This window comes from Gymnogyps californianus, chromosome 20 (assembly GCF_018139145.2).
Source record: "Gymnogyps californianus isolate 813 chromosome 20, ASM1813914v2, whole genome shotgun sequence".
In the NCBI taxonomy this organism is placed as follows: domain Eukaryota; kingdom Metazoa; phylum Chordata; class Aves; order Accipitriformes; family Cathartidae; genus Gymnogyps; species Gymnogyps californianus.
The window spans coordinates 11,622,363-11,648,388 of NC_059490.1; the positions used below are offsets into that span (position 1 = coordinate 11,622,363).

Sequence of the window (26,026 nt, forward strand, 5' to 3'; positions counted from 1 at the left end):
CTCAGTAGCTACTGACACGATAAACAAGTGGCATCCTCCTTTATTTTTTATATACTAGCTTTATTAGGGCCCATTACTGGCTTGTCCAGACTTGGAAAGGTTTACTCTCAAACATCTGTGTACAAACAGTCACCCACTGAGCTGGCACCTTTTTCCAAGGAATATCGCATACCCAAATCACAATCAGTATTGAATGATGCTAATGATCGTATACTTTCTCAGATAAGGAAGCAAGCAGAAAAGGTTGAATTATTTGCAAGTACAGGGCATGAAGATATCAGTCATAACATCTCATAGTTCTCATCAATAGCCCTTATGCATAATTATGAAACGCAGATTCACCTCCACTGGATTAGATACTCTGCAGAATTCAGCCCCATAATGAATAGGTATTATCACTATTCTTTAGCTTACAGTATGCTTCACTCATGACAAGTGGTAAGTAGTACATATACTTAAAAGTGAATGATAATGTAGCCTATTTCAATGTGAGATCATATATTTTTGTAAACATGTCACCAGCTTCATTCTTGGATTCTTGGATGTGTATAATCAAGTTCCAAGGAGTGGTTAATCAATTCCCCAGCCTTTCTGCCAATATCAGTGTTTGACTGTGTGAGAATTATGTATTTCCTAACTATATGTAGTCCCAACCTATCTCATCCTCAGTAAACAAGAAAATTTTGAGCAACTAAAGGCTTAAGTTCTCTTCTGCCTCCTTTTCAGGTACTCTGCTGCAAAGAATTTGAGATGCAAACCACGCAGTGCTGAAGGGACAGGATTATTACGTATCAATAACACCTCTCCAAATGCCTGTAAAGACATGCACCAATACTTACTTTCCTTCTACTCACCAACATTCTAACAGCACACTTAAAATATCACTGCACCTTGGACCAGCTAACAGTAAAATGTCAAGGTTTCAAATACTGAAATAAGCACAAAATAACCACTAAGACATTTTCATTTATGACAGATTTATATATAAACAGCTTGCAGGCCTCAGCTCAAAATACTGAGCTAGTTTGTAGCATTTAAACAACGTATTTTTGCTGAGATCACTTCCACATGAAATCATTTGTAAGTCATAACCACTGTGCCTGTTAATAGCAGTGTTATATCTGTAAGGAAGTTAAGTTAGCCAGCTGTGGATAATTTTATTTTTCTGCTTTTAAAGAAAAGGTAGGTAAGTGATCTAGGCCTAGCAAACATGTGTTGCACACTTCTGTATCAATTTATTTCCAGAAATTCTTTCTTTACAGATGAAATAACCATTTCTTGCTCTGCAAATGAAGAAAACACGCTGCATGTCAAGTCTTCACAGAATACATAAGGATGCCTTGGATCACTGCCAGACAGTAAACTTTTTGAAGATGGGTTATCACTATTCTTGGCAGTTGTATGCCTAATTCCTTGTCTGAACAGGACATGATAACAATGGAGGCATTTTATTTTACTTGACATGAAATAAGACACTGTCTAATGGAAAAAACTGGAGGAGAAAAATGTGGTAAGCAAACACAGAGAATTTTTTAAAGAGATTTCAAAAGACTACCTTCTCTTCTAACTTTGTGTGTGGAAGAGGCTTAAACATCTGGGATCTTGCTAAAAAAAAAAAAAGGGGGGGGGGGGGGGGGGGGGGGGGGGAAGGGCACAGGCTTCCCCTGGGGATACCCCTTTCTGTCAGTTAGCCCTGCAGGTTCACGACCTGTCAGCTCCACTCCAAGCAGGAGCGTATGTGTGTGCCTCTGTGATCACATTGGGCCCCCCAGTCTAACTACAGCAAAATCCTCCTTACAGGAGCAATGGCACCTTCGATGTTGACTGCCTTTTGCCCAGAGCACGAGTTCACTTTAGCACAGACGCTTCAAATAATCCTTTCCCACAAATTTTCCTAATGCTGTTGTCTAAGTGGCTTACAAAGGAAAACAATCCAGATCAGAGTGAAAAACACCAGTTTACTTCTGCAGAGAACTAGTCAACATCGCTTTTCTCATTAAACTGCAACTAAGTCCTACTGTTGAGCATGCAAAAGATACCACACTTACTGAAGCAGACACTGCAATACCATCCTCCTACCCCAACTTAAGCTATCAAGCATTCCAAATTCCCTTCAAATATCTACTTGTGTCCACCACAGATCTCACCTGAAGAAACGGAGAAGACATCTCATTAAAACAGGCTCATTCATACTAAAATTAGCCATGCAAGGATACAACAGTACTTTTAATATTAATATATGAATACTTTTGTTGTTGTATATTCAACATAACTCATGGAAGGTGTGGGGGGAATACCACCACCCCAATGTTTGCCTTAGAAAAGGATGAGGTGTCTTACAAAGTTGAAGTATTCCTGAAAGTATACAGTCTACTTTTTTTTTTATCCTAAAGAGAAGATATTTTGTCTCGTGATATATACTCACACGAGTCTCAGAAAAACAGTTGCTGAAATTATTTTGATGGAATTGATGGGAAAAAGGGAAATGCAGGTGGGAGTGGGCAGATAAAATGACTCCAGCTGATCCTTTTAATTTGCAATAGTCTGACAACTTTTCGAGCTTACTCCATTACAACAGTGAATAAACACAACAACTGGGAGAAAAATTGAGTTTCCAAACATCCATTTTTATTCCTGAATTTTCACGATCAGCCTTTTTCTCATGGCAGCAGTACTAGTTTAGAAGGGATCTGAACATAATACATTATATATTCTTCAAAAATCTACTGACATTCAACTGCATAGTTAGGTTGTCTAAAACAATCAGCATGCTTTTTAAGAAACATTTATTTAAGCTGATACATGCTGTCCGTGAATACATATCCTTTTTTAAGCCTATGCAGAAATAAAGTTCAGCAAAAATCATAATCCAATGATATGTAATTTTAAGTGTTCACAATGAGTTAGTCCCCTACACAATGCAGCATTTAAAAATGTGTCCTTAGTTAAAATTTTGAAACTTTGTGTGCAGATTTAGTGTCCGGAATCTCTAGGAAAAAATGAACTTATAAACAAATGGAAGATAGGCAAACTAATTTCAGTTTTGGCACTGTATACACTCACTTTACTATCAACTCTGTACCCCCTTGGAATCTTTAAGGCATCACTAATGTTTTTTCTAGTGCCTAGCATAAATGCAATGTTCAAACTTAAGAGTCAATAAATCTGTTCCTAGTACAGAATTACATGGAACATTCAGATATCCCAGTAAAGTCACTCTACAAGTCACGTGCTGTTCAATGTTTTCTGAAAAGCAGAAAACAGCATTAGATGCTAGATATGCAGCTACATGTTTCACTGAAAACAAAATGATTTTGGTTTTGTTTCAACAATGATCACTAATATTCCAAAAGGAAAATTTCCAGAAGCTATCCCTCTTCTCAACCATTTTGTTGTAAAATGTCAAAGATACACACGATAACCAATTTAGTTAATTACTGTTAGAAACTTATATGGCCATTTATACTGCAAACTGAAGTTTCATATAAGATTTTATAAAGGCCCACTTCAGCCAACACAATAGGCTCAAAGGTGACTCAAAGACCTTAAAGAGTGCAGAGAAGTGTGGTACGGCTTTTGAAGGCAGAAAATTAGGACAGAAGATAAGTGGTACTACTCATCTTGTTTTCTTCCACTCCATCCAAAGAGTCAAGCGTGTTGAAAATGCAGAAAAGGGGTCAAGTTAAAGGAAGGCAATTTCCCAAGCAAAAGGAAGGGAAAGCTAAAGGCTGACTTAGATAAATGTTCTCTCATATAGATTCTATTTCAGAGCTATAAATCATTGGAAAAAAGTTCAGATACATTTTTATTTCTTACCTACTTCTATGTAATGAGACTTTCTTTGTGTTATTTAGTATTCCTTTGATTAGCACGAGCTTACAGATTCATTAAGTGCAGAACTGACAAAAAGCATGGGCACTTCACTCTCATTCACACAAACGCTATCTCCAAATGGTACCAGCCATATTACACTTCCCTTTTTCTTCCACCTTTGGACTGCCTGACGCATAAAGTCTTCCTAAGAGCTAGCAGCGAAACAAGTGTTTGAGAACTTTCACAGCAACAAATTTAAGAGAATGTAAGCATTTCCTCCCTACATTACCAGCTTGAAAGCAAGTGTTTTGTGTTGTTTTTTTTAAAGCATTAAAAAACTCTTTGGCATGCCTGTACAAAGTTCCAGAAGAAGGAAACAGTTTTGAAATTTATTTTACCTTCCACATTGATACTGAACAGAAGTTTTGTTTGTTTGTTGCTCTGAAAATCAAAAACATAATAAAAGAAATGTGAACAGATATATTCATTTGTTGGATCTCTAATTGCATCCTGGCTAGGAAACCATATTTAAGTAGCAGAATTCAACTACCAAGTTAGAGGTTATATTTGGAAAGGTTTGTCAAAGCTTGCTCGTTATTTTAGCCTCCAACCTGAATTTGGAATAAGGTATGTTTATTATCCAGTGGTAAAACAATAAAATCTTCCAATCATTAGAATTGTTCCTTATTTGAAAATCTGGAAATTTTGAAAATTTCTGAAAGGAAATGACAAAAGTCACATAGTATAACAGAGCACAGATCTTCCAGGAAAGTAAGTTTGTAACTCAATCTACAGAGCAAAAAGCCCTACTAAAAACAATGAAAAACTATGAAAATTAATAAAATTAAGGATCTAAAATTTTAATTAATTGAAAAAATCTTACATGCCTGTTGGGTATGATTTTCATTAGAAATACATAAATTTGAAGAATGCCTTGTTTGCAAACGTGTATTGACTATCGATTTAAATTGTTGAATACAAACAGAAGATACTGCTAAAGAAGTGACCTCCTCTGCTTGTTCTCGTGTTCTTACATGAACTCAAAGGGTCTGCAGAAGGTTCACCACTGGTGACATCTCCTCAGATCATGACAATACTTTTTGCCGGCAGTGGCACCATCAATGAAACTGCCACCGTTGGCACCACGAATAGCAGCGCCACTACCAGCAAGGAGCACACCAGGGACAGCAACACTGGCACCACCACCAAAAGCTCTCTTCCCAGCCTTACCCCAACAAGCGGCTCAAGCAAGAGCTCCCCAGGGAGCACAACCATTCCTAACCATGCCACAGATAAGCACACCAGCAGCGAGGGTACCACAAGCAAGCACCCCACTGGCGCAGCAGCCACCCCACCGGCATCAAAACCAAGCACCCCACCAGCAACAGAAGCACCAGGAAGAGCCAAAGCAACCACATGAACTCTACCAGCACTGGTGCCACAGGCAGCTCCACCAGCATGAACTCAGCTACCACCAGCAGCACCAGCAAAAACCATACTGGCAATAGCAGCAGAAGCAAAACCAAGAGCCTCACTGGCACAAAATGCATCGGCAATAATCCGACCGTGAACATCCATACAGGATCTGCCAGCATCCATAAGTGCCACACTGACATCAGGACTCTCACTACCACAATCGGCGCTGGTGAGAACTTCACAGACCTCGGCAGCATCACCACACACCCCGCCGGTGCCAAAACCGGCAGTCCCGCTGCTGCCAGCCAACACCTCACCAGCAACACCATTACCAAAAGCAAAGGCACCTAACACAGCACAGAGAAAAGGTACAACAGCTCTAATCTTATCTTTACAGTTCTGTCTTTGATTGCACTTGCTTGTGAGCACAATGATCTTCCTTTTCTTAAAAAGACTAGGAATGACTTTTAGTAATGAGTGTAATTACTACGGAAACTGTTTTCAACATGCTGTCCTCCATGAATTTTATAGTGCAGTTACTTAATAACTAGACTGAAATATCAAGTTTCAGTTATATTCTTACTCTAGTTGCAGCTTTATGACTGCAAACATTAATTTCAATAAAACCAGTTTATTTAAATTTTTTAACTTTTTATGTTTTTTTTAAGAGAGAGAATTGTGACTTATTTGACCATAAAGTGACTAATACTGATTTTGAGATTTTCTTCCCAAATTCTTCAATACTGCAGCATATGTTACTCGTTGTTATGAATCACTATCTTCCAGAGTAGGGAAGACTTAAAACTTTCAAAATTTTGCCTTATTGGAAAAACACAGTCTTTTGCAAAGTTCACATGTCAACATCTGCTTTTCTTATTACTTCAGTGATACTTCCACAGATCTCATAATTTCCAAAGACATGGTATTATTGTCACTTAGAACATAATGGCGAAACTGAAGCAACATCATGGTCTTGACTATGTGTGAAAGTTCTAAGTACTTGTATTACTCTTTAAAATGGGATACAGGGACCATTTTGAGAAATTTTATCCCATGTTTTAGCTTGTTACTCATTTTATACTTCAGAAAATGAAGATGCTAAAATCACTGATAAAGGGTTAACAGTAATGTGGTGTAGATGTAGTTTACTTGAGACAGTGAAAATTAATAAAATGTATTTAAAATTTTAGGTATTTTTCCACAGATACTCACATACTCCTGGGTGGAAAAAATACGAGAGTTCTGATTTAGGAAACAACTCAATTGAAAAATACTGTCACCAAAATTTGACAAATAAGCTATTTTCAGATTCTTCGTTTGTTACAAAGTTTGTGTCCCTTTCTTATAGACACTTGATACTTTTGATTTTACACGTTTATTTCAGACAGGGAAGGTGAAAGATTCCTTACCGCCGAGCAATGTAGTAGAAAACAGGATTGCCAGCTTTTGATGTCCCAGCTTGGTAGAAAATATTTAATGTTTTCAGTGCTTTGAACTCCTCTTTTTCATGTACCTGATGCCTAAAAAGCAGTACATTGACATCAACTTTTCACAACTGCCTTTCAAAAAAAAAAATCCCAAACCCTCTTTATTTGCATCTTTAAACGAAAGTATTAAGTTCACACAATCACAAACGTTACTGGCGTTTCCAGTTCTCAATTTAATTTTTGAAATTAAAAACCTACTCAGAAACCCAAAAGGTATATGCAGACCCAGGTATTTGCACTCCCCTTCAAAATGAAAGCTGGAGTCTTAGTAACTATTTATATTGCCTTACATGCTAAAGTCTAGAAACCCACAATGTGTGTCCCCTCCACGATAATCTTATTACCTTGTCATAAATTCTTCAAATTTGGAACTAGTGAGATTTAAACTGGACCAATGGGTATCTGCCACGGGTTTGTGCTCAGGAGGACCCAGATAGGCAAGAAGAGTAGCCATCTTGTCAAAAGGTCGTCTTCCAACAGCCTTGTGGTCCCTAGAAACAGCATATTACTTCAAAGAAAAGTCCTCCTTTACTCAGCAATTCCTACTTTTTTTCCCCCACTACCCTTCCTTACCTTGAATAGGCTGGATTTTCTTTTTTAAAATTAAAAAAGTGTTCAAAGAAGAAATAAGAAAAATGTTTGTTACACATAGAACAATTTTTACAAAAGATAAGACAACTATACACTTCCACAAAAGGTTGGCAGCAAAGATGTTAGGCATGTTCCCAATGACGGCTTGTCAATAAAACAGGTTTCCAAATGTAAGATTTTTCAGCCATGATATTCTTCTCCGTAATAATAATGAAAGCATCTGAAAGTATTTCCAAATACTCATTTCCCATCAGCAACTCCCTTCTTCATAATATTCCTGAAGTCTTACCTGTTGCTAGAAAGGTACTGGCCAATTTTCTCCTGATTGTTCCACAGCAAGCGGTGCAAAGCAAGTACGTTGCCATCACTGATGAAGGACAGGCTGTGATTGACAGTGTCACTAGCTGGGCAATCAGATGCAATATCAAGGAAAAACCTAGAGTTCAAAACCAGTAATAACCATAAGCACGTAAGGGAAATCTGCCAAGTAGACTCAATGTAAATTAAAAGGCTACAAGAACATTCTCCGCTTACTCTTTACACACGACACAGACTCTTTGTGCAAGTTTCCAAAGGGCCTACCTTCGTGCTGCATCAAAATTGCTTTTTACAAAATCATTAAAAGGCCGCATATGTTCTTCTTTTGTAAACAGGACATGGTTGGCAATACTCTGAAGTATCTAAATAATAAAAAGATGGTAAAAACACATAAAGGTTTAATGCATTAACTGTTATGGTAGTCAGTGCAACTTCGCTGTCAGAAATATTCCTTTTAACTTGTTGTGAAACCTCAAGACAAAAAAAGGCCAATAAGCCAACCAATTAAAAATATGTTCACTTTCAAAATATTTTCTTTCACATACTTTTAAATACTAGAAAATTACTTCCTTTATTTATGAACTTTATTCGGGTTTAGACCAGGTAAATAAATCATCTCTCAAAACCACCATTTATTAAATGTTAACTATTTCTTCTGGAAATTATACAGACATGTAAAAGCAATAGCATATGCCTATTTAAAGAAAACTATAATTTCTCAACATTTAAAATGGATAATATGCACAGGTCACAGAATTTGTATGCCATCATTAAACCTTTTTTTAATTTTTACAGTAAATAATACCAAATGAGATTAAAGATAGGAAAAAATAACTTCTTCAGCGCTAGTACGAGCTTAATCAATATCTGGCTGCCATTATTCTCACTGTGCTCAAAGTAACATTGGTTTCTTTGTTTTCAGATAAGGTTAGAAGTTCAAGTGAAGAGCCAGAAGGCATTCTGTTATCTTACACATCATTTTGGCAAAGTGTTTTTTTCCATACAGACTGTTCCCCATGCTTACATTGCTGTGAGCTATAACATTAATGTCATGATGTATAAACGTAGTATGGAAAGTGCACTTTAAATAAACATGATGGTTGCTACAAAAAACTGCAAGTTTATCTAAATTTTCTCATACTAGTCAAAGAACAGAACTAAATCAGGTAGAATATACAACATAGCCAAATGAAAATATTTATTGATTCACCTTTGACATCAGTTTCAATCCCCTTTCAATTCTTGGTGGAGGCTTTTTATCTAAAATCCCTGCCTCATAAGGGGAGACGATCGCAGGATTGATGAACCGAAGGAACATCGCACTTCCAACTGCTCCAATGCTGTTCTGAGGAAATCGCTGACTAACAACCTATGAAGTTGAGAATTATAAAGAATATTTTTGCATTAAAGAAAAGGGAAAGCAAGCTGAGAAAAGCCTTGTACGGTAATCCAACTTTAAGCATTCTTTCCATACCAATCAAGCTCAATACACTTGAGTAGGACTCTCTTGCCTTGACAGGTCTTGCATCACAGGACAATCGGGAACGAGAGGGAAGCGAGTAAGGGGCGAGGGGGCTATCAGACACTAGCTAGCTTTACTTCAGCTTTCGTCCAAACTTTCTGGCTAGGGTGCAATTGCTACAATGGCTATTGGACAAAGATAAGAAGGTATTCTTCGGAGTAACTGACCACTTAATGCCAGGACCCTGCCACTGACCGTAAAGCAGACAAATGCTGTATGTTCATACTCAGGCGTGCACAGTCTTCCCATCAAATACAGGTAATTCTTTTTAAATTAGTGGGTCTTTTATTTGTGTATGTATAATTTCACTGTTGATCACAAGAGCCTCTCCAGCAATAAGACTTATGCTGAAAAGTTTCAGGAGTAATTTTAAATTTGTGGGAAGGAGATATTTGTAGAAATACTGTTCAGAACCATCACATCTCAACAGATTTGCCAAAGGAGGAAAGACAGAATGAGCCAGAGCTGAGTGGCCAGTGTACTTCTCTGTCTATACACACACTGTCCGAAATCACTTAGCAGGAATTTGCTAGAACTACGGATTTAAAATATTGTTCTTTGCTATCGAGGAGAAAAAAAAAAATTTCTGAAAATATAAGAAAAAAGAAGTCTCCTTTCTTTTTAGGAAATCAACTACGTATTACTAAGAGGATGGTCTATTCTCTAGGTATCTTTCACTTGACTTTGAAAAGTTAGTTAAAGATAAAGCTCACTGACAAAAATGAAGTTCTTAAATATGCTACATGTGGTTCTATAACGATTCAACATCTGTATGTATATTTTTCTTATGAGTAACAACGGTTAATCAAAACAAGTCACATTCTACCTTTTCACAGAATAAAATTAGCAAGCTTCATATTTTAAGTTATATTGTTTAAAATAAACAAAAGACAAACAAACCCCATTTATGAAAATACTTCAAAATATAACTAGTGCAATCTCAAATCATGCTTCTTAAAACAGATAAAGCCATTAGTACATACATATCAAGAATCACTATGGTTCAGTTAGCAACTTCATTCAGTTACCTTGTGATGCAATTACTGATAATATTTTCTTGTAAAATACTAGTTTGCACACAGATTTTGCATTTAAACACGATTACTATTCTGCTCAGTTACAGCAAAAAAAAGGGAGTATTTAACAAAAGTCTAAATTTCCATTCTGCCTCTGTTTTATTCATACTTTATATTTTGAGGTCACTGTCAAAGAAACAGGTAAGCCTTAACTTTTAATGACACCACTCTATCACAATCTACATATCTAAACTCTTTAACACAGCAAGTTACTTAAAATGGGAAATCTGCTTTTCTCAGTAAATAAATGCAAGTGCTAAATTTTATTGCTTAGTCACAAGGCAAACAAAAGAAAATATATCAGAAACAAGTCATATAAGCCTCTTTTCAGTAACCCATATATATTAATTGTTCTTCTCCCAGGATGCAAGCTGAAGTCAAGTTATCTGCCAGAGTGTTAAAACAGCTAAACAGACTCAGATTTTCCCCCAAACCAAAGAAAACATTTTTCTTCTGCATTTTGTTTAATTTGAAGATGGTGGCAAGGGTAGAAGAATCAGAGTATTAAGTACTAAGCAGTAATGTTAAAAATGTCTTTTGTTTACTCAAATAGGCACACAGAGAATATTTTAAATATAACTTAATTCCAGTGTTAATTGAAATGAAAGCTATTTTGTGCCAGAATTAGTAGAATGATTTTACAGTGAGGTCAAACAGACTGAAGTGAAGATGTTTTGAACAAACAGCAAAAGATTTCTGTTGTGCTTTGAAAGAAATGGCTAATAAAAAGGTCTCCAAACTTACTGATTTTTTGTTTTCCTTTTTTTCTTTTACGGTAGCTTTATTCAGTAGAGAGTGGCAAGTTGCCTACAGAACAGAGATGAGCACAAACAAGTCACAGCACCAACTACATACAGCAACAAAAAACCAATGTTGACTTGTACATAAATTACACAGTAAAATGTAACAAACATAACCAACAGAAAATGAAATATATAAACTAAAGACTGATGATGGAGTTTTTATTCCACAATTTTATTACATCTTATTTACAAAGCACTAAATACAAAACAAGCAAATGTTGCATTTCAATCATTTCTACTATTTCTGGCTAGATTAAAAGTCAAACCACATTAATGTGCTCGTGATATGCAATATTGGGCATTAAATGGTATATTCAGCTTTCAAATGTATTTCACCATCCCCAAATAATTTTAATAGTAAAAATAGTAAAGTGTTATACCTTTGGAATACATATTACTTTTAAAATAAATTTAGAGTTTTAAATCTTCCCAATGTTTCTCTGTGTGTCCTTCAATTTAGTTAGATCTGTGAATCATCATGGTTATTACTACTTTGATAGCTAAACACTGCCATAAAACACTCTGTGGAAAAAGGAAGAAAAAAAGCCAGTGGGTCTACATTAATTTATTATAGATTTCCAAATCAAGATATCTGACTTGATTGCGCTTATTTCTGCATTTCATTTAAATGCAAAGGGACCCACCAAGAAGCATCACATTCTCTCATAGGTCCCATTAGGATTTGAGCAGAGCTCTAGTACATCAGCCTTGTGCACGGCTCCCCTGTACAGAGGCACATTTTGGTCTTGGAGCTCAATCCTACATCCTTCATATTAGCTGCAACAGTAAATTAGCATCACTGAGAAGCCCTACAGCAAGCAACACTTGGAGCTGTATCAATAGAAAGCTAGCAATATTTAGCAGTTTGAGAGCAAGCATGCACCAACGGTTCAAATAATCTTTAGAGTATCACACAAACCGGAACTGGAAGAGAATTTCTACAACTAAATGTGACAGAGTAAAAAGAAAAAAAAAAAAAAAACAACTCAGTAAAAGCTATTCTGCTAGCCAAGCTAAATTTAATTTAAATAGTTCAAATTTGTGCAGGACCTATTAATATTTAATCAATGGTGCCTCTGCCAAATTTCTGACTTTGTGTAATTTCTACAGAGTTAGCTCCTGAAGCAGTCATATACATACTCTATTCATCAGGCTATTGCATTCAAAGCAAGTAAAATGTCCATCTCTCTTTATTAAGAAAAATCATGTATGTTTGTGTGTTTTTTATGAAATAGCCAGCACAAATTCTTTGTATGAGTTACTTTGATCAGGCTTGTTCGTGACCACATAACACTCCTGAAACATACATTACCTGAAAATGAGCAAGGGAGAATCTGTCACGGTAACTAGTTATAGGATGTTTCCAGATGAAAACACTTACTAGGGCTCTGTTCCGGTAACAGAAATGCCAGCCAGCGTAGACCCCAATATCCAACTAAATACACCGTTTCCATAATGTTGCTACATTGATTAAAATTAGCTACAAATCATTTACAGAACACACCTGATGAGTATTTTTTGCACACACATTTACTTTAAAACTCTAAGCATAAAAAGACACCGCAAAATTCAGTCTCATTTACTCTTACACTATTGCTTGGGATGGAACACATTCACACAATCCATAAAAATGGATTAATACCCCCAAAAATTCAGATTTTAATTGTACTTTCTTTCAGATAAAGGCCAGACTCTTCAAAACTCTCCGGAATTTGAAAGTACAGAATGAATTATTACACTATTTCTGATGAACAAACATTTGTACACAAATACAGGTATTACTAGAAAGTTAAAGTAGTAAACGTTGAAGCTGAGTATCAGTTAAAACCACTTGTATATTTGCCAGTAAATCATCTTTCAGAACAAATTACCCTTGTTACCAAAAAAAAGTAAAGGCAAGAATAAAGCAAATAGACTTGATATGCTTCCATAGAAGAATCTCTGGCAATGCCTACTGGTGAGTACATTTTAGTAACTCCATTTCGTGTAGGAATTAAAAATGGTTTGCACAGAAATAATTTCTAGCAATGTAGCACTGAAATGGAATTAAATCTGATGCATCCTAGTAACAGCACATAAAAGCAATTCTAGGCAAAGATGCGGGACAACGTAACGTCAAATAACAGAAGCAACAATGAAGGTTGCGTGTGACATTTTCAATAACACTCCGATACACTCCCAGTCAATGTCTGTGAGACTGTGGCCATTTGAGCTTGAAGGAAACCAACCTGCCCCCCTCATCTCCCAATTTAAAAAAACAACCAAACAAAACACACCAAAATCACCCCCCGCCAACCTGAATACAACCACTGTCAGAAACAGAAACTGATGACTTTAGAAGTTATTTATACAAGTTGTTATAGCAGAAACAAAGGCACAACATTTGCAGGCCTAATTCATTCCAACAGCTCACAGTAACAACCCAATATCCACAACAGTCACAACATACAATTCACTGTTTCTCACTTCCGAGTTCTGAGAATTGCAGCAGTTGTATTTATTAATACAGCATTCACTGTAAAAATATGACTATACTACACTGTGTAGAATTTTTTATTACTCATAATTAGTTTGCACAGCTCAGAAAATCTATTTTCCTTGCTTTATATTAGACCTGAGATACAGACTCCACGGTTGAAAGGCCAAAAGTAGCTCTTCCAGACCACGTAACTGAGACCACAGCTCAAATACTCTGCCATGCACAGCTCTACTATGACAGTCCTCCAACAGGACTAGAAATTGTCCTTCCTATGAGCCCTGGCGGCAGCAGGAGAATCTCCCACTGGAATTTTTAGCAGCAGCTAAATCCACCAGAAACACACAAAGAGCAAGAGAGAGACCTATAAGCATACTGGGCTCAGCAACCTGCTGCTGAGCTGCGACAGGGAGCAGCAGAAACAGGACAGAGCAGAGGAGTCGGGGATGGAGGCTGGGGAATGCAGGTACTTGAACAGGAGGCAGCCAGGAGGGTACCACTATAGTAGAACTTACTCTACAGAGGACAGTGCCCCACTCAGGAAGGCTTCTTCTCTTTAAGCATCATTTATAAATAGTATCAGAAACAAGCAAGAAGAGGGTGGTCCAGCTTGGTAACTTTCCAAGGTTTGTGTGACAGCACTAAAGTTTTAGCCACAAATAGAAGTCAGTCTCTGTAATTTGCCTCTTTAAAAGAACTCTATAAATACATTTGTCTGTCTCTTCCAGGTTCTCTTCCTCCTATTTACCTGCTGAATTTCTCAATACTCTGTGTTTGCAAAACGTTTGGTCAGCCACTTAATCAAAGCACAGCAGCCCTTTGCATACGATAACATACTCCAGGCCTCTGACAGGCAGCAGTACCTCCATCAGAATGTGTTGCCCATAGCAGATGGAAGATATTTTACGTCGTAGACCAAAATGTATTCCTATTGTCATTCTACCTCTCAAATACAAGAACCTATCATCCTCAAAAGTACAGAGCATCTGCAGCATCCCAGTTACACTGCTAATGTTATTTACCAAATCATATGCCAGTGGACCTCCTTTCCCAGTACAGTCAATGGCTTTCCTTACAGTTGTTCACAGCAACCTACAGACTCCTGCTTTCACAACATGATTATGAGACATGACACTGCGTGCGATCAGAATAAAGCCTTAACGATGCAGTGCCTTGACCTCACCCACAAATGACCTTCTTTAGGGAAGCACATATAACCACAAACAATTCTCTACCAAATACAGCCAACAGCATTTTATACGTCTATTTCCTTCCATTATACTCAGCTTCAATCCACAGTTTCTAAAATTTAGGACTTGTAACTACTGTGGTCCCACTGAATACCATACAGGTTTTTTCTTATGAGCATCTTACACCCTTTTTAACCTGCTTTTCTATCAAAGGCAGAAAGTATAAGATTGTGCCCACCTGTAATGGACAACTAAATATTCCTGGAGCAATGACCTGAATAACACATTTCATAGACAATTTTTGTAAAAATTTACTTCAGAGAGAAATGCTCTTGAAGAAATTGCTTCTATTTTTATGCAGAGAACAACTATCTAGAGTCAGTAACTGCACAAGTAGCTATTTTATTCACAAAGTTAAGGTTTATCAAAGGTGTGATCCATAAGACCTTTAAATAATTAATTTTATTTCTGATTTAATTGATTCTGTAGAAAAAGTAAACAAGTACACTGTTTCTATATTCAAAAAAACAGTTTTGCATTCTCAACTCACCAGTGATTTTTTTTTTTTTTATTTTCCCCTTTTGCTGCCTTCCCTATAGGTGGCCCACATGATAAACTGATAAAAGCAAGTATAACCATTACTTCCCTAATCTTTAGTCTCCCACAGAGATGCTAAAGCAGAGATTATTGCTGCCTTATTAGGTCTGAGTTCTTAGCCGTGATTCAACTCCTTAAAAAAAAATAATGTTTAGTCACCTCCTGATTGCCAACTCAAGTCTTAAAACACCATTCGGTCCCTATGTTTAGATTCCTGTTATTTAACAAACGTCTGAAAACAGTCTTTAAGAAATGCCCACTATGCACCCACTACTGGACCAAGCTCCAAATTGCTAGAATTATAAAAACGAAGCCCAAAGTTTAGGGGCAGGCAACCATTGCAGGCATACCTGGTATAAACAATGGCACACACTGCGAAGTTGTGGTGGGAACTCCGAAGAAGAATTAATGATTGCATGAAAAAATTTTTCTGTCATTTGCAAGAGACTCCGCTGGTTCTCTTCAAGGCTTTCTGTAGGCTCCAGCCTGAAACAGACCCATAAATGTACGACCAGCAATCAAATAAACGATACTAGCTGTACTTATATGTTTGGTAGTAACCTTATTTCCCAGGGTAAAAAGAAATCTTATGGAAATATTTATGATCTTTTACACAAAAGTTTCCATCAATATTTTAAACCACGTAAGTTACAAATATAAGGTCATTTAAAACGCAGTAATAAACAGACAACTGTAAGTGGGATTCTCTTACACCATTCCATACAAAGACATGCATACATAATTCCAACTGATAATTGCATTATCAGTTTGATGATGGTTTCTCTGAAAGGAATTTCTGCAATAGACACAGATATTTGAGAGTTAAACTATTAATAAGAAGGCCTATCTTTTGGTAAGCTACTCAAAAGACAAATACTTCAAGTTTTTCTAAGAGTTAGAGATAATTCAAAGCAATAAAGCAACAGCTACTTAATTCAAGTCTTGAAGTGATATAAGAGAAATTAAAGCAAAAAAATTACACACAACATGCACGCATTCCACCTTGCTTCTGTAATTAATTCAATGACCTAAAGCAGACGCTTTCTGGTACTATTGGAAATCCCCACATTAGTGGCCTACATAAAAGTATGAAGTAGCAAGTAGGAGAAGAGGTCCTGCAAGAGCTCTCTATCTTCCTTACTCTCTCAGGGCTTAGAGGACATGCAGCAAAACTCATCTCGCTGTGCTGGACAGCTCTGTACAATTCTCCCTGGGTACAAGGACTGCAGATACAATTAATGTGTCTGGTAAAGTGAGGCGTGGAAAAGTGTGAAAGTATGAGAAAAATATTTGCAACAAGGAAAAAGGAATCCTATTGTATTGACAATGACTGGGAATCATGTTTATGAATAAATACAGTTGCTCCCCGCCTTGAATCTCAAACCTTGTTGGATCGACCTCAAAGCTAACATGCTGCCATTCAGAGGATGTGATCACAGTCCTTAATAAAGGTTCCAAAAGCTTCTGCAAATACGTAGCACCATATACCTGTGTAGAAAGAAAATGAGAATAGGTGGCCAGATTAACACAGCAATTCACAGGAACACTCCAAAATTCTGTAAGTGTTAAAAGAGCCTGAAAACACTTGATTTGTTTTGGCATAAGCCAGATTCCTGTAAAATTGGTGTTTCTATAAGTCTCACTTCTGAAACATAACTGTGATCAATTTCTACAAGTATTTTAATTCATTCCAATTAAAACTACAGGTCACTTTAATAACCACAGAAAGCAGATGGGATTCTTTCTTAGAGCACACTGACTCAAAACTTCATCTCTGTTTGTAGACGACTTTTTAAACTGAAATGGAAGCATAAACAAGACCTTAAGATTTTGTCTCCCATCTTTAAAATGCCCGTTACAAAAAGACCGTCAGGAACAGTCTTCAAACTGGTACTCGCTCCATAATCACTCATATAACTAAACTAGTCAGAAGTTTAAAGACCCTACTATGACTGGAGATTACTTAGGAAAGGACTTTAAGATAACTAGAACTTTTACAAATGTTTAGCTGTTTGTATCAAATAAGTTATTTTTTCTAAATAACTAGTAATCTTTGTTGAAATCTACAAATCTTGCCAACATTTTCGTTACTGCGACCAATTTTCTTCTTTACAATGCAGAATATACAGAATAGGCAAGATGAAACATCTATTGCCTCGGAAACTTTCAAGAGAACTAACTGCAAGCTTAAGCCTAACTGGTTGAGTCATGAAGTCTTGGCAAAAGGTTAATTCCAGGAGGATTTGTACTTTTGTTGGGCCTGACCATAAGAGATCTACAAGATTTAGTTCATCAAATATTAAAATATGAAAAGCAAAACTCCCTAAACTTAACAGATGTGAGAGCTGAGACTAACTTAAACCGAGACCCAAAGGCATCTCTGTACTATTTCCATCTAATCCAGTTACTCAAGAGCTTAACACCATAGACTGGTAGTTTTGTATTTTTATATTACTAAACTTTTCCTGTTATTGATCTGTAGCAGAGAGAAAGATTAGATAATATACCTTAAAACAGAAAGTCATTATTTTACTGGCTAAGCTGTTTCCTCGGAAGAGTGTCTGCATGGAATCTGCTAGTTCAACTTCCTTTGAAAACATATTCCAGAGTAGCTGGTAGAGCAAGTGCCGGGAATCAAAGAGCGTGACCAGGACACGGGCTAGCTCATCCTTAAAAGAAGCAAATGAAATGTTAATCTGACTAGCAGTGAGCCAAAGCAAGTATGGGAAAAAAAAAAAAAGGAAAAAAACACCAAGCAGTTTGTACTAATGCTTTAAATTTGCTATGGAGTCTTGCATGTAAATATCAAATTAAGCATACACAATCTCTCTTTAAATCTCTCCTATGCTATTGCTTGTCTAAAAATCTGCCTCATGATATCCAGTTATATAAATTCATAATGGTTAGTCCAGATAGGTAAGCAGTTCTTCCCCTGTATAACAAAGCCCAATTCATCTTGCTAAAATCTAGAGGAACAAATACAGTTCTGTTTGTCTGCATTACAGCACACACAATCTGTAATAAATAACCAGCCCAAACAGATGCATTTATTACAATAACTGCATATAAAAATTATTCCTAGACATTTAACTAAAAATTTACTATAAAAATGCAGTTTATAATCAAGATCTCTGACAATTAGGTTCAGTACACTTTTCAAGAATATACTAAGAAAGGCTAGCTATCATGAATGGTAAGTCTAATCTCTCCTTAGCAGACTGTTGTTACACCCTTAATGTTTGCACTGATTTCTATTTCAAGTCTTAATATTTTCAAAAATGTAGGAAATAAAATGCATGAATCAACTTACCCACTGAGAACAAGGCACCACATTGGCTAAAGCCATAGCAATAGGAAGCTCCCCCTGATCACCCATCATTGTAACCAACTCCACCAATCTCTCAAACCGATCTGCTAGCACTGTTTCTGCTAACGTATCAAATTCTGTTCCCTGCTGCAGAATTTTGGTGAGGACTTCCATAAACGTAGCTCTTGTTTGGAGGTCTTTATGATAGCCCAAGCCTGATTAAAAAAACCCAGAACTACTAAGGAAGATGTAAAAATAAATTAAATACCAATGTCTTCATTACGTATTCATTTATGCACAGTTATCTCTAACTACTTTACCTATTGAGTGCATAAGACCACTGTCCACATTTGCATTGAGTAAATTTGACATAGCAAGAACAGTGCAGTGCCGTAGCGAAGCTAGTCTTCGAGACATTCCACGTTTCCTGCCGCCTGTTTGTGCACTTTCATCTTCAACTTCACTACAGTCATTTAGAAGGTTCATAAACAGTGTGAAATATCTGAAGAAAAAGAAAGACTTGGTTAAGTAAAACAGATTCTGCAAAGAGAACCGTCTGAAAAGATTTGCATACAGTAGCATATAGACAATAAGCCTCCCAAAAAATCTCGTAACTGCCCCAAATAATCTTTCTTGTAGCATAGTCCAAACTTTCACGTGTTGTAACAACCAGAAAGCACTGTCCTAAACTTGTATGCAAATTTTCTCAAGTCAAGCAAGTGAATTTCACCGCTGTGACTTTACAAACAGATGTCTTGAAAGAGATTTTAAGTTTCACGGATAAAAATGTAATATCAAAGCAAGCTAATCACTCCCATGAATTAAGCATACATCTGCATTAAGCAGAAACAAAGACAAATTTTATAATTATTTTCTAAATGAAAATGTTTCCATAAACCTAGCAGGCAGAGATTTGTGAAATGGGATATGTAAAAGGTAATTTCTGTTTGGATGATAAAATTATTTCTCTTAGAAGAAAAACCATAGCTTGTAATAAAAGTCATATGGTACATCTACTTAGAGTCACTGTATAGAAAAATAGTTAAAAGTCACTATTTACTTAAGAAATAACTGAGATTTCGCTTCCATCAACTCAACACCATCTCCTTCTTCAGGCTGTAGTGGAAGCCCAGCAAGAAGAGAGACCACTGCTTCCATACTCGCTTGGTCCAAATCTCTGAAAAATAAAGTTTTAAGAAGCTGTGAGTCAGTTCAGCAGAATTAGTCTTTCCTTCCCCTTGATAATTTCCCATCCAGTACCATGTCCCTTTTCCTTATATATCTAACTGCAGGTGAAAAGAATCTTTAAAAAAAAAAAGTTATTCTAGTAAAGTTCTGTCCATCAGGAATAAAGCTATTATATTCTGTGGTACAGGTTTAAGCAATATATCTACTAAGGACAACAACTGCAAATCAAATTTGTCACTAAAAAACACCAGTTAAGTATAAATTCAACACTATAATGTTTGATGATTTTATTCTTCAGAATGCATTATATGAAGATGCAGCTCTAGCAAATAAAATGTTCAGTCCTAATGTTAAATCAGAACAGGTATTAAAAGGAATTAAATAAATTCAGTAGATTTAAAAAGGAAAAAAAAAACCAAACAAACCAACAAACCACCTCAAGAGCCATGTTAGTTAAGACTATGAATTAAATATAATTCTGTTGTTGCTCACCAAAACTTAAGTTTCAGTTTTTGTCTTTTCCTTAAAATTACTACTGCTAAAGGAAGTCCACACCAGCCAGCTCCTCTGTGGGTATCAAATGCCACCTGGAACACCGCTGGCAACTTTAACAACAGTTTGATGGTATTCTTTCTTACCTTGTCAAGCATTTTACATCCTCATCTGTTGCTTGATTAGACGTTCCCATAACCCAGTCTGTCAAATATTCCACCATTTTGTTCCTGTTACATATAGATATATTGCTTTAGCTTTGTTTTTTCCTTTTTTTTTTTTAAACAACCCTTCCCCCAAACACACTTACTACTGTTGGCATCATTCTTAATTATTACAAATTCAGTGTAAGAACTATTTGAACCACCACACACCGAAGATGAACTGAACTGATTTTACTATACCAAGTACTACAGTCTGTATCACACACAAAATTGTTACATGCGTTTAGTATCCCCACAATCAAAATAAAATTTTAATGCATCACCAGGCTCTAAATTATTCTGAAGACAAAGATAGGAGTACTGTCCCTATACCAGGCATACTGGTGTGAGGCAGTTTTTGGTTTATGTTTTTAAACACGTAACCAAACAAAATTACACTTGTCCACATTACACCGTCCTAGAAGTTACATAATGCAACACTTACCTAAATTTCATTTCCTGGCAAAACGAAAGGTCATCTCTCCTCTCCATCATTACTTCTACTAACTGACATAGCTTAGTTTTTATTTGAATTGCATGTACCAAATTTCCAAGCACACGCACATACCTGAAGAAAAAAGCAAAAAGATTAATTAAATACCATACCACAAGGCCCACACATCTGACAAGTCTTTTCAGCTCCATGCTGGAACCTACACACTGGCTGACCCAGCAGACTTGTGTAACAGGTTAGCAAGTGTTTGGGCTACCTTTTTGTATTTTGCAAGGGAGCAAGCAAGCCCCTATATCAGCTGAAGATCAGCACCAAATTTCTACTGGCCAAAGAAGTTTTCTATTAGTATAAAACTGAACACAAATCTGCCCTTCAGCTGGTTTTTAACCACTAACACCATTGTACACTAAAGAAACCAGGAGTGCTTACAAGAATGGGGCCAACCTATGGAATGGTTAGTTCTTTTAAAAAACAAAAAGTCACGCTCCATCAGTGTACTTTATGCTACAGTATAAACGATCTCCACGATTACTGAAGTTGTCAGAACCGTAAGGAGGAGGATCAGAAAATCAGCTGCTTCTTCTCCACGGAAGCAAGCAGAAAAGATATAAACTAGAAGGGTCTACCTCGCTTCTTAAACATATTACTTTGTATAGGAATGTCAACAGGATTTCTTACCTAACCAGATTTAGCATCATTGTCTCAATACTAGCTTGTCCAAGATGTTCTGAGCTCCCTTCTGTATGATTGTCAAGCAAATTCTTCATTATAGCAATGGTTTGCTCTACAAACTGTGTGTTGGTCTCAGTTAACAAAACCTACAGGAAGAAAATTGGTGGTCTTAATTCTTTACACACAAAACCAAAAAAAAGGGTATTTATCAAATATACTGCAGCATTTCAAAAATCTAATGGACAAGCATTTTCCTAGTATCACCTAGCCAAAAGAATTCCAATATATGTCAAGATTAAATACGTCAATACTACCAGCCATAACGATTCTGAAAACTTTCTCACAGATTCTGTACTCAGAGTTCACTAAGAATTCAAGAATGTTTTCAATTACTTCATGTTAAATATAGCCTGGAATCACAAATACAATAATTATTAATGCATGTTGTCAAATACAATCACAATGCTTGCAGGTTTTTTTGTACAAAACACGAACAGGTATCAATTTCAATTACCTACATGGAAGACAAGACAGACGCTTTTTATTAAGACACAAACGTGAAGGAATACATCAACACTTTACCTGTCCTTGAGAATCAAAAAACTTGCTGATGGTATTCTTCAATTTGTTAAACAGCATTGGATAAAGTGCCGGACTCAACTCCAAACCCACCAGATCTTTAATATTAGTCCGTATCTGAAGTCCCACCTTCTCATGGTTACAGACCATCAGAGTCAATAATCGATCAATAAATTTGCTAACAGGAGTCTCTGCATTTCCCTCCGTGGACACCATAGATATCATGGAGCCCTTACGCTCATTGACAGGGCCCATAGGTGGACTGTAGGTTGCTAATCCTGCATTGCTACGATGCTGTAGGCACACTCCTCCAAGGGCACATAAGAACCCCGTCATGTTGATCCACTCCTGAAGAGAATCTGTGTCAGACAAGTCTATGGAGCCTCCCCCACTAACATGCGACATTCGTCTCTTAACAATTGTCTTATGAAGACTTTCAGTAACCTGAAAAAGAATGGCTGAAGATGAAATCTCTTCAAGTAAACATAACTAATGGAGAGAGATCAGAATTTTGAAGTATTCCACAACACATCCTGCCATTTACAGTTCCAGTCTCAAGAATTTTCTAAGATTTACCTTTTACAGTTTATTGTGATAGTATCAACAGAAATCTATACGCAGGCACTGTTTTTAGAGAAGTTGAAAAAGCAAGGCTAAAAAGGACTGAAGGGGGTTGCCTAGTCAATTCCCTGCTCTCCACCAGGATAAAGCATGTTTAAATCGTGATAGCCAGCAGCTTGTTTAAAAACTTCCACTGAAAGTGATTTCATAATTTCCCTAGTAGTATTCCAGAGTTTTCTCTATGCTTTTTTTCAATTTCTTTTTAAGCTCAGCTTCCATCTCCCTTACAGCAATTTAAGTCAAACTACTTCTTGGTCTCTTAGTAAGCATAGCGGACAACTGATTACCATTATTTTTCTGGAATACTTTCATGGAGCTTAAGTCTGCCTACAAAACTCATTTTCTAGATTAAAATTCAATTCCTTAAAATAAATAAGCTTAAATAGTTATTTTGAATTTCTAACGGTTGAACCTATGGAAAAATTCATAGTCACCTGCCCATCTTCCATTTTGGTCTTTGGATAGTTAAGGATTAGTTTTGTAGCTTGTTCCCATTTTGCATGTGTATCCTCCCAGGCCTAAAATAAGATATATCAAGATTTAACTTCAGAACTACTTGTAGCAACAGTATTTTCAGTTTTCAAAAAAAATATGCATGCAAAGAGCATATAAAGTCAGAAGAAAGTTTACCTCTGTGTTGCCTGCAGTTGGGTGTTCAATGCGTCTTAATAACGCCATCACTCTTTTCTGAAGAGCTGCTCTCCCTACAAAGGAGCACAGAACATTTAACCAAGTTTTTTGAAAACCCACCTACATCAAATATGAGATCTTTGAAAGTAATTACTAAATTAACAGAGGAATAGACCCCCTTAAAGTGTTTAGAAAAGGATTCTTCTTGTTACACTTTAAAATCCTTATGAACTCAGTCACCCAAATTCCCTACTCTTTTTAGCAATTCCAATGATAAAGATACTTCAGTGAAAGCAGGAGTAACAATCAAATCAAGAATCTCAACCTGTTTAAAGAACTCAAACACAAATAATAGTCTTATTATACAGGTAGAAAGGTATTTTACAGATTCATGATTCTTACCTGTTGACATCATATTGCTAACAGATGCAAACTCCATGAAAGTATTGTAGTTTGGCAAAAAATTATGCACTGAGACTTCATCTACTCCACATCTGATATCTGCTTCCTCACAGAGGTGACGGAAACAGGACATTGCAACAAGGACTGCCTCAATATCTGGGCTCCACAAAAACATGTATAAGGCGACTTCCAATTTTGTTTGGGCTTGGCGACAAATCGGTGTTCCGCTGCATCCTGCTGTACTTTCCTTGGGAAACAGAGAATTCCAAATTTGGTAATATTGCTTATGAATATGGCAATTTTATTAAAATTCAGCCTTATCCAAATTGTTCTTTAAAACTGCTTTTATTCTAGTAGGAATAAGCAATCCTAAACCAGAGCTCTTATGCTGTTGCATGAACACAGTGGCTAAGAACCTACTCCTTTCATAAGGATAACCATGTACTTAGGAAAATCTTACTGGTACTGGAGAAGTGTACATTAAAAAACAAAATGAAAGTTTTGGCTCATAAAAGATGTTCTAAATATCCTCTTCATTTCTTTCCTGCAGCTAGAACTAGTAGTAAAACTAGGCTTGAGAAACTTTTCTGTCAAAGGGTATACCTGACTAAAATGCTTGATTTTATGATCCTTCACGGTACATTCAAACTGCATGCAATACTTTAAAAAGTGAGATTTCAGATTTAGTAACAATAGACTAACGTGAGGGGATGCTATGTGCAATCCTAAGGCAAAAAAAAAATATTCACCAACATTTTAACTTGAAAAAGGTGTGACTTTTTAAGTCTGAAACATCATTATTAACCGGCATATTAGATACATACATTACGTAGGACACAGATGTCTTTTCCTCCTCAGAAATAATTAATTTTATTTTTAAAAATTACTCTCAAAGTAATTTAATTTCTACTTGCACACAAGTTTTTCTCCCCAAGTGTCAAAAAGAATTATTATCATGTATTACTTACCATGGAAGAATTCCCTTTCCCTTTCCTGAGGGTAGCTCCTGGAGCACAGCGTATCATCTCTTCATGGTCAAGAGAAATTTGACTAGTTCCACCTCCAGAGACATCATAAAGGAAGAGAAAGTGGCAGGAACTCCTATCTGATTGCTATAAAGAGAGGGAAGAAAAATAATAAATCAACTTATTTTTTAAAAAGGGCAAAAAGGATAGATTTCAGGAACATAAAAAGCTCTTCAACATTTACACAGTACTTTTCACGCTGGTGCTCTCAGGGCTTTATAAAGTTACCCATATTAATGGTACCTTAGAATGGTACTTCCCCTTAAAAAATTATCTGGAGTGTCATCTTCAAAAAACATCACCTTGAGGTAAGCACAAAATGGTGCCTTTTCCTCCCTTCCTTGGAGCCTCCTGAAAGCCCTATAGGCTTCTTGGTTTTACTCCACAGAATACATACTAACATAATTATAATTTAGATGTAATTATGTCTAAAGAAGCCAAGCTCAGGAGTACTGTAACTTTATTCTATACATTTTATATTTGATCAGAAAAGCAGGAACTGAGATTGTGAAGCAGAGCTCTAATAACAACTATTATCTTTTTCTGAGCCTGATATTAATGAACTTCCTCTAAGCACTAAAAGGAAACAGATTTTTAAAAACAACTAATTACTTCTTAACTGGAAGGAGAAGACAATACTAAGCATACTCTCTATTTGAAGGACAGTTGATTTCCACTTAGAGGCCAAATGTAAAAGTCTTCCCGAATTCATAGAAAGCCAGAATGCCTAAGGTCTTCAGCTGCAATACGTGAGATTATATTTTACAAATATATATTAAACTGGAGATACCAAAGGAAAAAGCCTACTACTCAACATCAACACAGACAAAAAGTAATGTCCATCAGTAACAGAGCTACCAAAGTTGAAGAGAAGAAAAGAAAAAAGTCATTTAAAGGTAAAAATCCTCTTGCTGAAAAACGACTTTTTAAGCATGCTATATAGTATACATAAGACAGCATCCTTCTCATGTTAGCGCAGCTACTTTCAGGTCAGTTAGAAAAAAGAGAAACTCTATTTTTTCCTAGTAGATCTTTAATTCAAAAAGTAATATAGCAAGTCTGGTTTTAATTCTAGCAAGTATAGCATTACAATGTGTGTTTGGCTTGGAAAAAGTCTCTTGAGATTATCAGAAAGAAGCAAGTCAGAATTCTAGGACTCACACG

General features: G+C 36.4%; 1 protein-coding gene across 2 annotated transcripts in view; it reads right to left on the bottom strand.

Moving 5' to 3' along the window:
* The window catches only part of NF1 (neurofibromin 1), a 103,969-nt gene that overhangs the window by 48,111 nt on the left and 29,832 nt on the right, over window positions 1-26,026 (bottom strand). The window contains exons 17-36 of one of the 2 annotated variants that reach the window (XM_050908967.1): window positions 24,806-24,949; window positions 23,838-24,084; window positions 23,436-23,509; window positions 23,240-23,323; window positions 22,188-22,628; window positions 21,612-21,751; window positions 20,925-21,047; window positions 20,423-20,506; window positions 19,657-19,773; window positions 18,917-19,098; window positions 18,600-18,811; window positions 17,797-17,958; window positions 16,674-16,777; window positions 15,640-15,775; window positions 10,968-11,030; window positions 8,836-8,994; window positions 7,890-7,987; window positions 7,597-7,743; window positions 7,061-7,207; window positions 6,639-6,749 (exon numbers count right to left, since the gene is read on the bottom strand). In XM_050908967.1, the coding sequence (XP_050764924.1) occupies window positions 6,639-6,749; window positions 7,061-7,207; window positions 7,597-7,743; window positions 7,890-7,987; window positions 8,836-8,994; window positions 10,968-11,030; window positions 15,640-15,775; window positions 16,674-16,777; window positions 17,797-17,958; window positions 18,600-18,811; window positions 18,917-19,098; window positions 19,657-19,773; window positions 20,423-20,506; window positions 20,925-21,047; window positions 21,612-21,751; window positions 22,188-22,628; window positions 23,240-23,323; window positions 23,436-23,509; window positions 23,838-24,084; window positions 24,806-24,949 (2,975 nt within the window). The remainder of the gene's footprint in view (window positions 1-6,638; window positions 6,750-7,060; window positions 7,208-7,596; window positions 7,744-7,889; window positions 7,988-8,835; window positions 8,995-10,967; window positions 11,031-15,639; window positions 15,776-16,673; window positions 16,778-17,796; window positions 17,959-18,599; window positions 18,812-18,916; window positions 19,099-19,656; window positions 19,774-20,422; window positions 20,507-20,924; window positions 21,048-21,611; window positions 21,752-22,187; window positions 22,629-23,239; window positions 23,324-23,435; window positions 23,510-23,837; window positions 24,085-24,805; window positions 24,950-26,026) is intronic. The other variant, XM_050908968.1, reaches the window with a different exon arrangement.